Below are 15,766 nucleotides of genomic sequence, written 5' to 3' on the forward strand. Positions count from 1 at the left end.
CCTCGTGTCCGACAAAAGTTTGCATGTGCACTGCGCATGAGATGAAATTTGCTAGACTTGCCTGAGTGAAGATTACCAATGAAATTAGATTTATATCTTTTGTGATCCACCTGCATCAATTTGAGACAAGCCAGTCATATTTTCCCCCTTGGACAAATCCCCACGACAGTGTTCTCAAACAGCCAACAACCTGAATGATGCACAATGTCATAAAAGTAAAATGATAAGACTGGTGAGTTGCCTTGCCTCCATACACATGATATACTGAGAAGAAAGGGAGGGAGGGGGTTGCAGCATCTGATACACAATTGTTATGAGGAAAAAAAACTAAATAATTTTTGCCAAATGTTGAGGAACAGAAAAATATCTTGTTTTCATTGGCCGAAGATGTTTTCTTACGGGCCTACAGCTTTGTGCTGTATTCAAAACAGGGATCGACTCCCTAGGTTACTAGTAGTTGCAAGCAGTAGTTTCTTAGAATGTCCGGGTTTTTAAGATCTTTATAATTCTTAGATGAATTTTCTTGGATAAAACCAGCTGTTTGCATCTTTCCATTTACTACATACCATACGATGCAATGAATAAATGAGGTGTAGTCCATGTCGATAGGGAGCAGGGCAATGTTCACCTTTAAGGACACCCTAAATATCATCAAAGAGTAACTACCTAAAATATTTCAACAGATCAGTCAACATTCCAGTTTTCCATATATGAAGATGGCTAAGTTGGAGACCGCTGTTCAATATATAGTGGGTGGAAATCCAAGGCCGGGCACATCACTGACGCTAGAGGTAGCTGTCTCAAAGCCCGTAAAAAGTTTTTAATCTCCTATACTCTCCCAAACTACAAACCCCCAACAGCACATGACACAGAACACATAATTTTCTGTGTTAAGGAAATCAAATCTTTTTAAATTTGACATCTATGCTCTGTTGAAACGGAGCTTGATGCTGTCATTTTCAAACTCTCAACGAAAATTTCCCCATCTTGTTTTTGTGACAATTGAAAGTTAGTCTGACTCGAGAAGCCCACAAATACCGGAGACATATTCACATCGCTTTGTTGAGATTTCACATTGATTTTGCGATAGGCTCTCCCATCAACTAATTACTTGTTAGTAAAATCCATTCCTCGCAATGTTGCCAAAACGTCACCTTTGCATTAGAAGGGGTAAAGGGTTGACCATTTAATATCGCGGAGGGGGAGTCCTTGAAGATTGATGAGGTAGCATCATTTTTTTTACCTGATCCATTGTTTTCCCACTCCCCCACCTTTGTTTCGTCAAGCCTTCTGTGGCTGAGTTCCCTTTCATTGACATTTGCTTGGAATCTTTTTCCCGAAAATCTTCCTTTCCCCCACGATATCAAATGGTCCACCCCTTAGCCAACAAAGCTTGGGATGGATGGATTGGGGGGGTATATATTGCCATATGTAGTAGTACAGCCAGGAAGGCAGGGGAGTGGGATTACGATTCACTTGTTTGTGGGACTGTCCAATATTGGGGGAGGGAAGAGTTTGTACGGTGATAAAGCAGAGAGGGAGTGAAAGCGGGGAGGTTTTCCTGCTGGGAAATGGGGAGAGAGGAAGGTTGGAGTATCACATTGCATAGTCAGGGCAATCTCGAAGAGCTTTCTCTTCCCTCCAAAATTTTAATAGCGTTCAGCTTAATCTTAGAATGGCATATTATTTATCATTAAACGTTTAAAAACAAAAAAATTCGGAATCGGCCGGTTGACTTCCCTTTGTAAAGACACACGCATTTTGATGAGGCTCTATCTACATTAAAAGGTGGTGATCACGCCTTGATATATTGACTCATACTTCAGGGCAAATTATTGCAACGTTGCGGCCAGTCTACTCGGTAAACCTGCCAGCCTCGGTTCATGATTTATACACTTATGCTAAAAAAATAAGGCTGCAGGAGTTCAGAGCCTGGTCTTGTGAAGCAGACACGCTCCGAAATCATGCAGAGCACATTTCATAATAGCATAGAAACAGTCTTCCAATCGCCATGAGTTGCTGATTAGATCAGGTAGACGACTTTTGTGATCGTTGAGCCGACGTATTGTGCAGCAGCAGAGATCTTTTGGCTGGCGCAAATTAACCTGTTCCTAAATAAATGACACACACACATATTCCGTGACAGCATAACCCTTTAAAGTCAATTCGACCGGCGAAATAAAACCAATCCATTCACCCAAAAATGTGTGTTTCCCCGATGGACAATATCCTAAGCCGATAAACACAGGATGTATTTAATCCACTGAAGAGATAGAATTTCAATCTGAAGATCATTGCAAAGGATATAAACTGTTTCACCCTGTCCCATATCAAAAATCTCTCTCTCTCTCTCTCTCTCTCTCTCTCTCTCTCTCTCTCTCTCTCTCTCTCTCTCTCTCCACACACCACACACACACACACTGTCTTTGTAGCTATGACCATAACATACCATAACACACGATTAAATGAACGCAACACACGGAACGTGTTATTGCGTTACATTTGGATTGCTCACAAATGATGCAGTAAGCTACCATGCATGTAACAATTTATTATTCTTGCTTGGGAATTAAGGCCATAATCTTGAGAGTCGAAAGAAAAAACATTAAACTAAGAAGTACAGTTTGAATTTGTCAAAATTAATGAAGATACAAGAACGAGAAAAGTAAATAACAATTTATGTGATCATAGCCCCATTGTCGATAGTCAAATTCACGTAATAGGCCAGATAGTCGGAGTCTCAAAATTTCTACAATTCTGTTCTGATCTACTACTTAAGGGGGCTCATTTTGAAGCTCTTGGAGAAAGAAAAACTTTCACCATCTTAGTTTCTGGAAAATCTGAAATTTAATTTTTCCCTATAGAGTTAACACAGGAATGGCGGCCAATTGAATTTCCAATATCGCAAAATTTTGGGTAAATTGTTTCGCTAGTTCAAAATCCCCGATTTTATCGTTGATTTGGTAAGAGAATGGTGGAAAGTTTCATTGAGGAAAGTTTGAGCAAAAGTTTAAGTCTTTCACTTTCGAGGCGTATACTACATGACATGTTGGCAGAACGGCATATGTGTGGGTAATACACAAATCAAACAAAAACTCCTTGCGATAGCATTACAGGTTACTTACAAATATTTTATAACAAATTCACATGATGGAAATGACTAATTCTAGGTGAAAACATGTTCAACCACTCCGATCGACGATGATGACTGGTTATAAAACTGACAGGACCTTTCCTTCTGATGAAATTGTTCAGCGTGACGCTAATACTATGCACCCGTTAACTCGACCAAACTACTTGCTCACATATGAGTATGACTATGTGATCCTAGTATTCGCTAAAAACCATCGTATATCTGACTACTGCAGATACAGATCAAACACCAGTTTGTCTGGATATTCACCATCCACACGTGGTAAAGCCATATCCAAAAAGTTTACAAACTACTCAAAAAAAAAGAATGATTTCTCAGAAACTTTAGTCAAATAGCATCTGTCGTGGAATGTCAGCCCTTCTTCTACATAATTAAATAACACATCCCAGAAAAAATACTCAACGACAAATAGGATACAGTATAGCATGAAATAAAGAGTCCTGGATATGAAATGTTTGTGTTTAACCAGTCATTGCATGCATGCACGCTTACCTAGCTCCGTGTCTTCCTCAGCGAAGCAGTACGTCGTGAGAAAAAACAGACCGAATAGAAAAGCCAGAATTTGGTATCTTGCAACCATGCAAAACGCCATCTTTCTGAACAAAGTTGTGGACTAGAATATAGACTTTAGAGCTTCGTTCGTGACAGTATTTCGATGAATTGTTAGGTTCTGCGCAAGTATAGCTTCACTTCCGTGTATTTATATCATCCGAACTGTAGAATTACTCTCCAGAAATTCGTCACGTCAGCATATCAATAGTTTATAAAACCCCATGAGATATCCGTCAATTCAATGATTAATTTCGTTCGCTTCATTAACACGGTGAATTAGCTTCTGTCATTTAGCAAACATTCCGTTTTATTTTATGACAACTACATCCAAAAATACCCCAACAACTATTGATATGTTACACTGTTGCCATCGCGTTCAGACACCTCTGCAAATACGTAAGGGTCTGGACAGAATTAATAGAGTGCGAGGTGGCTGTGCAATGAGGGGCAGGGTCACTATTTTTCATGCATGTGTCCGGATGGGATGAGGGCTTTTACAATTTGTGCAAACATTTGGGGAGGGCCACTTTTTTCGTGCAACCATTTTAGGATAACATATAGCCAAAAACGTCCAAAATATGTCTTTTAACTCTACAAACAGTCCAGCATTTTCTTAGTCTTTGTGTTGACAAGTAAGCCTTGACGGTCAAATTCATTGGGACAAAGTCGGCCATTTTTCATGGATTTTGTTTGATGTGAGATACTACTTATAATAATAATAATAATACTTTATTGCACAACAACACACTTCGGTAAGTGCGGTAGAGCAAACAATCATACATTACACACATGTTCAGGTAAGCCTGCTGCTGGGGATGAATCTGTAGTGTAAGAAATATACCTTAAAAGAGGCTTCTTGTCCTCAAAATTCATGATGTTCAGGAATTTCTCTCTGTCACTTAAATATTCAAAGTTCTCAAAATGTGATTTCATACTAGTGAAAAGAGTATTCCTATTATGAACATATTTGTCACACTTAATAATATAATGAAACTCATCTTCTACAGAAGACTTACAAAAAGTACAAAATCTCTCATTTAACGGGATTCTTGGGACTGACCTTCTGCCAATCTCAATTTGTAAATTATGATCAGAAATACGAAACTTGGTAATCAATTTCCTGCAGTTAATATTTGTAATATCCATCAAGTATTCCTCAAAAGTAAATAAAGTTTTAAATTTTCTGTACGTTCTTAGTTTATTTTTGTCCAAACTCTGAGTCCTTACATCATTATGTAAATCATTAATCCATGAGACACGATATCTTTCTTTCATTTTTCTGTGAACTGTTTAACAGTGAAATTAATGTTACAGATATTTGACCAGATAGATCTTCCACTATAATTATCCAGAATATACTGAATATACTCAAACCAATGGGAGTGGTGCTTAGCAGTTGTATATGCAGCACGTAGTAGAATATCATCTGATAAACCAATCTATGCCAATATTTTATCATATGTAGTATAACAGTGAACTGAATGGGGTATCTACCCAATTCACCAACAATACCAGCTCGTGGAGCTTGTTTAGAAACACCAAGTAAATACCTGTAAAAGGAAATACTTACATCATTCATAAATTCTTCTTATCATTGATTTCGTTTCCCCAAATTTCACATCCATAAGTCATAATGGGTACGATCAAACAATCAAAAAGGTCTAATGCAACTTTGACTGGGAAACCATTATTGTGAGACATTCCCTTGTGGCGTGGCGGGGTTGACCTTTGACCCGCATAGCGATCCCCGCTACCCCGCCAACAGATAGCTGCGCTTCCACAGCTAACGGCGATGCAATGTCTTAGTATGTGTATGTGTGTGTGTGTGTGCCTGTTTGTCTGTCTTAGAGAGAGATAGAGGGAGAGAAAGAGAGAGAGGGAGAGAGAGAGAGCAATCTGTTCTACTATCACCAGGCGTCAAATTGATGGCAGTTGAGAACAGGTATTGGTTATCTGTTTCATAAGAGAAGGCTACAACCAGGGTGGTACAAAACAGCGGATTGGACCACCAAAATCATTCAAATATTGCGGGAAAATGCGTATTGATTAAATTAATATGGCTGCCTAAATAGATTTCGAGAGGGGATATTCCCCCAAGGAACCCGTTGGTATACCAAACAAAACCCACACATTTGTGTGATATCAAGTAAAATGAGATATTTCGCAAAGTTGTGCCAAGATTTTTCAAGGAAAACTACTTTCAAGTTGCGGGGTTTTAGCAGGTCAGTCAACAGAATTTTCCGTATATGAACCCTACAGTTCGAAGGTTAAGTGGAAAATTTATTTTTGGGTTGTCCCCTCGAGGTGCTTGTTTGTGAAGCCTTATTGTAACAGTTGTTGACCAAATTAGGGGAGAACCATTTAATTTCTGCAGGGGGTAGTAGAGAACATGGATATGAAGCATTTTCCCCTTCATTCAGGCATCAATTTTTTCCACTTGTGCAATTTTTTTTCGCAGGAGAAGATTTATTTTAGTGTAAAATGACAGTGGATGTAAAACAAATGCTGCGCAACTCGTCAAAATACGGACACATCAATCGAATATGACGCGGTATCGCCCAAACTTTGTGTAATAACCCCTAAATATCTTTTGTATGGAAGACCGGTCACGACATGCGACATACGATTTGCTGTTAGGGTTAGTGGTTAGGGTTAGGGGTAGGGTTACCTGCGTCTTTAAACTGTGATCTGCGACCTAACCGTAACCCTAACCCTAACCCTACCCTAACCCTAACCCCCAACCCTACCCCTACCCCTAACACTAACACTAACCCTAACCGCAGATCGCAGTTTAAAAAACTCGCATGTCGCATGTCGTGACCGGTCTTCCATACTTTTGACATAACAATATCCATTCTTCAATGTTCGTCGTTTCCCCCAAATTATCATCTTTTTGCTTGGCTACTCTGATTTCATTGGCAATATTGACACCAGCATACAAAAATATCCTTCATTGCAGTGTTGTAAAAGAATACCGCGAAGCCAGTTTATTATAAAACTTTGGTTTTATTTCACCAAGATGAAGCTAGGTATTAATTGTCAGCCATATTCTATAAAAAACTTATGAAAGTATTTATATATCAAAAAGAAGTCTTACATTGTTTTTATGAGTGTAACCACCATGTTGACACATCCCTCATAAAGATAACAATATTCTTAAGATACAGTAAGGAACACATTGGGAATAATCTAGACATTGAATGCCTAAGTTCATGTGTACTATTTGTTTTTTATGAGGTCAGATATTCAAATGCGTACATCTACGAATATCAAAATGTTTTATTGTTGGGATTATTTCACCACACTCTTTTAAGCAAAGCCTAATATTTAACAAGATGAACATGAGTATCTTAAAGGGGAAGTTCACCAAGGATAATGTTTACATATGTGCTAGCTTTGTAGTCACTTACCCCAGAGAAGTTGTTTTCACCAATTATAACTTGCACGAATTTTTACAAAAACCGCTAAATAAAGTACAGGAAGTTGCCCATGTAATTTGAATCATGGGGGGGAAAAAAGCTCCAGGCTTGGAGCTGGCATCATGTGATATGGAAGGGACCATCTTCCCATGGGTATGGCATTGTCCACTCACCCACACTCAAACCAGGCTGTGCGTATTTACATAACTTTTGTTAATACTGAGTATCCTTGCATAAACGATGAATCACTTATAATAAACTGTACACTGTCAGATTTTGTGTTGCTGTTTACTGCTGAGTTGCTGTGAGTGGACAATGCGGGGCCATACCTGTCTAAAGATGGTCACTTCCATATCACATGATGCAAGCTCCAAGCCTGGAGCTTTTTTCCCATGATGCAAATTACATGGGCAACTTCCTGTACTATTTTTATCGGTTTTTGTAAAAAATCGCGGGAGTTTATAAATGGCAAAAATAGCTATTTCAGGGTAAGTTACCACAAAGCTAGCACATATGTAAAAATAGCGCCAATGGCACTTGATCACAACTGGCACATTGTGAAACTACTCTATCTCTGGGTACACCTGTACATGAAATACTGAATGGGTAGGTGCTTCGGGTTTGGAGTTTGTCAGTAAATGCACACAGAAACAAAGTCCCGAAGTAGCGAATTCCAGCCATTTTCAAACCACACTGTTTGTCAGTGGGGTAAACAATATTCGCAAAAATCACATTTCCAGGCTAATAGACTATGTTTACGAAATCACACGTCCTTATTACAAAATAAAACGATCTTTGTCTTTAAATCAATGTGCCAGTAAACAGGTCTAGCAGCTAGTTATGTCATCAATCTGTAATGTTAAGGGTCATAACAAATGTGAGAAATCTAAAACATTAAATATGTTGTTTTTTATCAATTTTATTACCAAAAGCGCATGAAAATCTCTGATACTTTGAATCAGCCATCCTGCATATTTGTAACATTCATCAAAATCTCATTTCTGTTCCACAATTCATTAAATAGTCCACAATGCAGGATTGGTGTACATTCCAAAACTACATTTATGAAAGACCCCTAAAATCAATTAGTTAAAGGGGGGTTAGAAATTTCCCAAAACTATCTAACTGCTGCTCTGTTTGGCTCCATTTTTCTGAATCATAACCTTGGAATTAGTCTGAATATCTCTACCAAATATCAATGCAGTATGTTCAGCGGTTTTTGACTTTTTGTCGTTTACGGAAAATGGACACTGTCCACCACCAGTTGAAGCTAACCCTATATCACAACTTTCAGATGTGATAATGACCTATGGTCATTATGTTAAAAAATACCGCCAATGGCGCTTGGACATAATGACCGCCTAGTATTATCGGCATTTATCAACAACCACACTCACTGTGAATTAGACAGACCACGAAGTCAATGAGCAACATATAGCTGAAAGACTATTTTTCACATTGCGATTTTAAGCTCATTTTTATGAGAAAAGAGACATGTATATGTATATGGAGAAAAAGCAGAAGACATATTTGTATTTGTTTGTTAAGTGACAATCATATATGCATCTCTTGAAATTTTGTGGTTATAAGGTATAACAGTAGTGTAAGAATAATGAGGTATGAATAAGTTAGTAAAGCTAAGTTGACAGTAATTAAGATTACAAAATTATACACTAGGCTGGGGAAATCTGATTGAAATAAATGTTGAAAAGTAGCAAAGTCATGGTCATCTTTTGTCAAATACCTCGTGTAAGTTCATGAACTTTACATAAATCTTGCTATGGATTTGTTGCTAATGGGCAATAACTGTGTTTCAGATCATTTGAGAGCAATCTATCCATGACAGGTTTAAATTGTAATATACTTCTATTTAAAAGGAGAGAAACTTCTCAAATAATTTTTTTCCCTGTAATTTGCTGTGAGAACACATGGACAGATGCCCAGGACTCTATGCTGGTGCTACCTTGATAACTAACCTACAACTTGTAACGTCATTGTCTAACCTGTTCACCCCAATTTCCTGTAGACAGGTCCACACTCTCCATTGATAACAATTGGTTTGGGCCATACCATTGTAGTGAAAGACTGTAACATGTGAGGTTGTGGATACTTAATCTCTGGAATGTCAAAGTCTGTATATTGACTCAAGGATGTTTACTTAACAAATGCCTAGGGTCATCTCAAAAGTGAGAATCTAAACTATGAAATATGTTTTTTTTAATGCTTTTGATGCCCAAAAGACCATAGAAATCTCTTATACTTCGAATCAGCCATCCTGCATATTTCTAACATTCATCAAAACCTCATTTCTGTTCAACAAATCATAAAACAGTCCACAATGCAGGATTGGTGTACATTCCAAAACTACATATATGAAAGACCCCTAAAATCAATTAGATAAAAAGGGGGGTTAGAAATTTCCCAAAACTATCTAACCGGCGCTCCGTTTGGCTCCATTTTTCCGAATTGGAACCTTGGAACCAGTCTATGTATCGGTATCAATATCAGTGCAGTCTGTTCAGCAGTTTTTGACTTTTTGTCGTTTACGGAAATGGACGACATCAAACACCGGTTGAAACCACCTCTATATCACAACTTCCAGTTGTGATAAAAATCATCCTTGGTGAACTTCCCCTTTAAGGCAACTTATCTCTCCTCAGTCACACACCCTTTGCATTCGTAAGGCCTGATATGTTATGCTATTGATTAACTTGCCCTAAGATTGTTCTCTGATAATTTTTGTTTTTACCTGCTTTAATACATTGACATTTTTAGAAGTGTCAGTATGCATGTCTTACATGTACACCATTCTTTGCATTCATGAGGTCTTACATTTGAATGGTCAACATATGTATCTTAAGACCGCCCTCATGTTTGAATGTTGTATGACACTTTTGCAATGGTATGATCTGAATCTTTTTAAAGAATCTTTTTAGGTAAATATTCACCATGCTGTTTGTGTTTATACAGTAAGATATTTGAACCGCTGTGTTCATTTGATCTTTGAGTGGGTTAACACATGCCTTATAAAAATAAAAGTATGTGACCACACTCTTTTACACTCATGTTGTCTGACATCTGAATGGGTTAGCATATGGCTTTTAAGATGGCCCTTGTGTTTGAATGTTTTACCACACTCTGTACATGTCTGACAACAGAGAGGATCAAAATAATCGCAATCATACCAATCCATAATCCAATAACACTAGGTCAAAATTTGTAAGACAATAGTTGTAAACATAGACACAAAACAGCACAGAACAGACAGTAAATAGACGGTACAAACAAAGTCAAATTCATGAAAGAAAGATATATGGACCTCTGGCCAAAAGACCAAGAAGGGATGTCAGGTGTTTCGAAAATAGTAAGCGCATCCTGCCCCACATGTGGCACCCGCCATATATCAAACTGTAAGTCAGATAGGTATTGGTCATTAACTAAGGCCCAATGTCAACATATGGTTGAGTACCTCGTCCTTCCTTTTAAATGTTTTACCACACACTCTGCATTGATATGACTTTTAAGATTGCCCTTGTCTGTGAATGTTTGACCACATTCTCTACATTCTTGTGGTCTGACACCAGAATGGATCAACATATGGTTGAGTACATGGTCCTTCCTTTAAATGTTTTACCACACTCTCTGCATTGATGTGGTCTGATCTCTGAATGGATCAGCATATGAATGTTTGTGACCACACTCTATACATTTACACTGGCTGGTACCAGTACGGGTCAACATACGCATTATAGGTCAGTGATTCTGTGTGAAAGTTTTACCAAACTCTGTACATTCATATGGTCTGACAGTCAGTGACACAAGAATGGATTAATGTATGGTTGAATACCTTTTTCCTTCCTTTTAAATGTTTTACCTCAAGTCTCTGCATTTCCGGGTTCTGATCTTTTAATTGGTCCGCATGCGCCTTCTAAGACTGCCCTTCTTTATGAATGTTTGACCACACTCTTCACATTCATGCTGTCAGACACAAGAATGGATCAACATATGGTTTTTAAGATGGCCCTTCTGTGTGAATGTTTTACCACACTCTTTACATTCATGTGGTCTGACACCAGAATGGATCAACATATGCTTTTTAAGACTGCTCTTGTGTGTAAATGTTTTACCACACTCTTTACATTCGTGTGGTCTGACACCAGAGTGGATTAACATATGGTTGAGTACCTGGTCCTTCCTTTTAAATGTTTTACCACACTCTCCGCATTTATGAGGTTTGATCTCTGAATGAGTCAGCAAGTGCCTTTTAAGACTGCCCTTCCATGTGAATGTTTTACCACACTCTGTACATTCATGTTGTCTGACACCAGAATGGATCAACATATGCTTTCTAAGTCCGTACTTCAGTGTGAATGTTTTACCACACTGTGTACATTCATGTGGTCTGACACCAGAGTGGATCAACATATGTTGTAAGAGTGCTCCTTTGTTTGAATGTTTGACCACACTTTGTACATTCATGCTGTCTGATACCAGTATGAGTCAACATATGGATTTTAAGATGTTCCTTCAGTATGAACATTTTGCCACACTCTATACATTCATGTGGTCTGGCACCAGAATGGATTAACATATGTTTTTTAAGAGTGCACCTTAGTTTGAACATTTGACCACACTTTGTACATTCATGCTGTCTGATACCAGTATGAGTCAACATATGGCTTTTAAGGGTGCCCTCTCTGTGAATGACTTACCACACTCTGCACATTCATGTGGTCTGACACCAGAATGGATTAACATATGGTTTTTAAGACTCTGCTTCTTTGTAAATGTCTTACCACACTCTGTACATTCATGTGGTCTGACACCAGAATGGATTAACATATGACTTTTTAGACTTCCCTATGTGCGAACTTTTGACCACACTTTGTACATTCATGTTGTCTGATACCAGTATGAGTCAACATATGGCTTTTAAGGGTGCCCCTCTCTGTGAATGACTTACCACACTCTGCACATTCATGTGGTCTGACGCCAGAATGGATTAACATATGACTTGTAAGACTGCCCTTTTGTGTGAATTTTTGACCACACTTTGTACATGCATACTGTCTGGTACCGGTATGGGTCAACATATGGCTGTTAAGATTGCTCTTCCGTGCAAATGTCTTACCACACTCTGAACATTTATATGGTCTGGTACCGGTATGGGTCAACATATGGCTGTTAAGATTGCTCTTCCGTGCAAATGTCTTACCACACTCTGAACATTCATGTGGTCTGACACCAGAATGGATTAACATATGACTTTGAAGAGTGTCCTTTCGTATGAATTTTTGACCACACTTTGTACATTCATGCGGTCTGGTACCGGTATGGGTCAACATATGGCTGTTCAGACTGCCCTTCTGTGTGAATGTTTTACCACATTCTGCACATTCGTGTGGTCTGACACCAGAATGGATCAACATATGGTTGAGTACATGGGCCTTCCTTTGGAATGATTTTCCACACTCTCTGCATTTATTGGATATGATCTCTGAATGGCTCTGCATATGACTTTTAAGATTGCCCTTCTTTGTAAACGTTTTATCACACTCCTTGCATTTATATCGTCTGATATTTGAGTTGGTCAAAACATGTGTCTGACGATTGTCATTCTGAATTAATGTTTCACTGCACTCACTGTGTTTGAATGGCGGGAGATCAGAATTGATTACTGCAAGCCTCTTGAGATACATGTTGTCTCTGAAGGTCTCAACACTTTCTCCACATTCAATTTCTTGTGCCCTTGAGTTCAAGTTATGTGCTCCATCATTGCTGTTTTTCACATAATTTTTACCACAGTCAGTGCTGACTTCACCATCATAGCTGTCCCCATTATGAGAATGGCACTCCATCAAACGGAAGGGATCTTTGTGTAATGTAGATTGGTGTTCAATATGATTGCCCTCATACCATGGATTCAGGTCTTTGATGCTGTTCTCTTGGTTGGACATACCATATTCCCATGTTATACAGCAGTTTTGCATAATGCTCTGTACAATTATTGATGCATCTGTAAGTAGAAAGATTAATGTAGAACAGTTCAGTAGAGTATGGTAGTGAGGACAAGGCTCCATAAAGAAGTCTTGGGACAGAGAGAGACGTAGGCTTTTGGTGTTACTAATGACTTCATGTAATATTTTACAAAACGGAGACATTTTCATGGATTTTATTGGACTAGTTAAGAGCACAGCTGGTTAGCCATCATAGCAATCTTTATCCAAAAATTACATGTTAATGGTCACATACAAAGTTACTGAACACAACGTAAAGGCAGCACAGCACAGCAAGGCACAGACTATGAACAAAGTACACACATAAGTCATACACACACACACACACACACACACACACACACACACACACACACACAATGACATACACACCATACCAAACAAAACTCAACATCATCACTGTAAAGCAAAACTTTACCTTCCATTGATAATGTATTGTCTTGATAACGTTGACACAGCTTTTCAGTCAGTGTCTCTAATGGTTTCACTAGCTCATGCACATTGTCGAAATGTTTTAGAGACTTGAAAATTGCACAACACTCTGAAAGAAATACAAAATGTTTCTATGTTAGAGTTAAGAAGCCATGGAGTAACATTAACATCCAATCTATGATATTCCTCAACTGAAACAAAACAAATAAATAATAAATAAAGTCTCATCTCCAGCACAACTTAGTTTAAAAGAAAACTGTTGGAATTTTCAGTAAAGTCAATGTTCACAATATCAACGCACCTTGGGCAAACCCTCTTTCATCACTTCCCTGTAAACATTAAAACTTTTTAACATAGTTCTACTAGCCGATGCGAAAATACTGCACTATACATTTAATAAAACTCCGAAAGTCACAGTGACGTCTTCTTGCTTTCACTGTATCACGTAAGTGCAAGACTGGAGATTAGTGGACACAAAACAGTTATGTTTGAATATTGCTAGTATAAACTTATGAAGTCCACTCAGCCGATCCATTTTAGGTGGTGTGTCTACCATTCTTTACTTGTGCAGATATCTGTGACAATGTATAGCTCTGTGTGCCGGAGCTGTAGCCTCAATAGCTGAAGTGATGTATCACCATCCGCCCAAAATACCCAGGCAAAACCTATGGCTAAAGTATGGCCTCTCGTGGTTAGAGTCCCAAACAGAATTACACAGCCTAGTCTAGGGTCTCTCTGTCATCTTTTGGCCTTCAGCGTGCAGAGCCAGTGCCACTCCCTGACTGTTTGTTTGTTTGTTTGTTTGTTTGTTTTTTGAATCCATATAAACAATCAGGGAGTGGCAGGGCACAGTCCCTCCAGAGTGACCTTGGGCAGGGTTAATCAATGTAGACCCCCACCCCCAACTCGGGGCATAGTGGGGATGTGGAAATTAGTCTTAAGAAATTTGTAAAATGCACCACCTCCTGGGGCAAGACAATCTGGAAAATCCCCACTTAACCAAGTAAATCCCCATCATTTCCCTGCCAAAATGGCCCAGACATTAAAATGCTGCGCTTGTCCATGACAGTGACAAGGGGGATCAATATGAGGACATTGCCCAACCCTCGGGCATATTTTCATGGTAGCCCTGCGTACAGGTCTGTGTGTTCCCGGCGTGGAGGCCGTATAACGCCGGGAACACACAGACCTGTACGCAGGGCTAATTTTCATGGCAGACACGGTCTACCCGGCTCCCCTCCCCCCATTTGCCCCGTATCGCCCGAGGTGACTACAGTCGGGGGTTAGTTTACACTGGCTGCCGTGCTGTAATATTACAGATCCGCATGTGTCTATATACGGCACGTCCATCGGTATAAAACCCGTCCATCTTACTTGTCGTGTTCGGAGGTACACATGCAGCGAACAAAACCTTTTGACCCTGAAAAAAATACCTTTTACTGGGTCACAGGGGCCGCCCACCGTGTGCAGACCACAACCTGTGCACTACACCGTATATACGGGTGTTTCACCTCCTCTTCACATGGATCATAGGCCTACCTTGACAGGCTTGTGGTACGCCACAGTTGTTATTGAATGCACTTCCAGTTCCACCGCCGCCATTGCAGTTCGTTCTCTCACAGGGCTCCAAATCCGAAAGAGGACAGTCCTTGTTCATTATTTCCGCCGATTTCATCTTTAGAGTACGAATATTATGTCGCTGAACAAATATTTTAGAAGGATGTAAAATTCAAAACTCTGATTCCGTAAAAGGCACTGTCATTCGAGAAAAACAGCGGCTCCAGCTGCACCGTGTTGGGTGCGAATTCACCAAGCTTTGTTTATATAATATGACCTTTGACCCCTCAACTGAACATTGAAACATCCGTTGCGGCCGCTTTGCACAGAGACAATTACTGAATTATACCGCTCGGGTCTATTTAATCAAATTGTACGAGAACTCCGCATAATCTTACTCAGGCTTGTTGAATTTCAACATAATTTTATACAAAAACATCATCATACATCTAAAAGATTTTCATATTTGCATTATACGCTGTAAAATCAAGTATTTTTCGGCCTGTAAAAATCTGTGCCGTAGTCAGTACTAGTCTGTAGGCCTACTGCATGCAATTCAGTTGTTTATATGTTATGAATGGTGGAAGTGAATACTTTGTACAGTATTGCCTTTAACGGGTAGAAAATATCTGTGT

General features: G+C 39.1%; 2 protein-coding genes across 3 annotated transcripts; both read right to left on the bottom strand.

The window, feature by feature from the left end:
* Positions 1–8,026: 8,026 nt before the first annotated feature.
* Positions 8,027–15,396, bottom strand: LOC139119348 (gastrula zinc finger protein XlCGF57.1-like). Of its 2 annotated transcripts, XM_070683127.1 has the most exons (3): positions 15,114–15,396; positions 13,561–13,683; positions 8,027–13,141 (listed from the first exon to the last, which is right to left on the bottom strand). In XM_070683127.1, the coding sequence occupies exons 1-3, from the start codon at positions 15,247–15,249 to the stop codon at positions 11,976–11,978; spliced, it is 1,425 nt and encodes a 474-aa protein (XP_070539228.1). In that variant the 5' UTR covers positions 15,250–15,396; the 3' UTR covers positions 8,027–11,975. The 2 variants fall into 2 exon arrangements, with proteins under 2 accessions (XP_070539228.1, XP_070539236.1); XM_070683135.1 differs by lacking the exon at positions 13,561–13,683 and having other exon boundaries at positions 15,114–15,368.
* On the bottom strand, positions 11,107–11,604 carry LOC139149881 (zinc finger protein 154-like). The gene has a single exon (XM_070721890.1). It carries the CDS (start codon positions 11,602–11,604, stop codon positions 11,107–11,109), a length of 498 nt encoding a protein of 165 aa, XP_070577991.1.
* Positions 15,397–15,766: the final 370 nt, after the last annotated feature.

This window comes from Ptychodera flava, chromosome 2, assembly GCF_041260155.1.
Source record: "Ptychodera flava strain L36383 chromosome 2, AS_Pfla_20210202, whole genome shotgun sequence".
NCBI lineage: Eukaryota > Metazoa > Hemichordata > Enteropneusta > Ptychoderidae > Ptychodera > Ptychodera flava.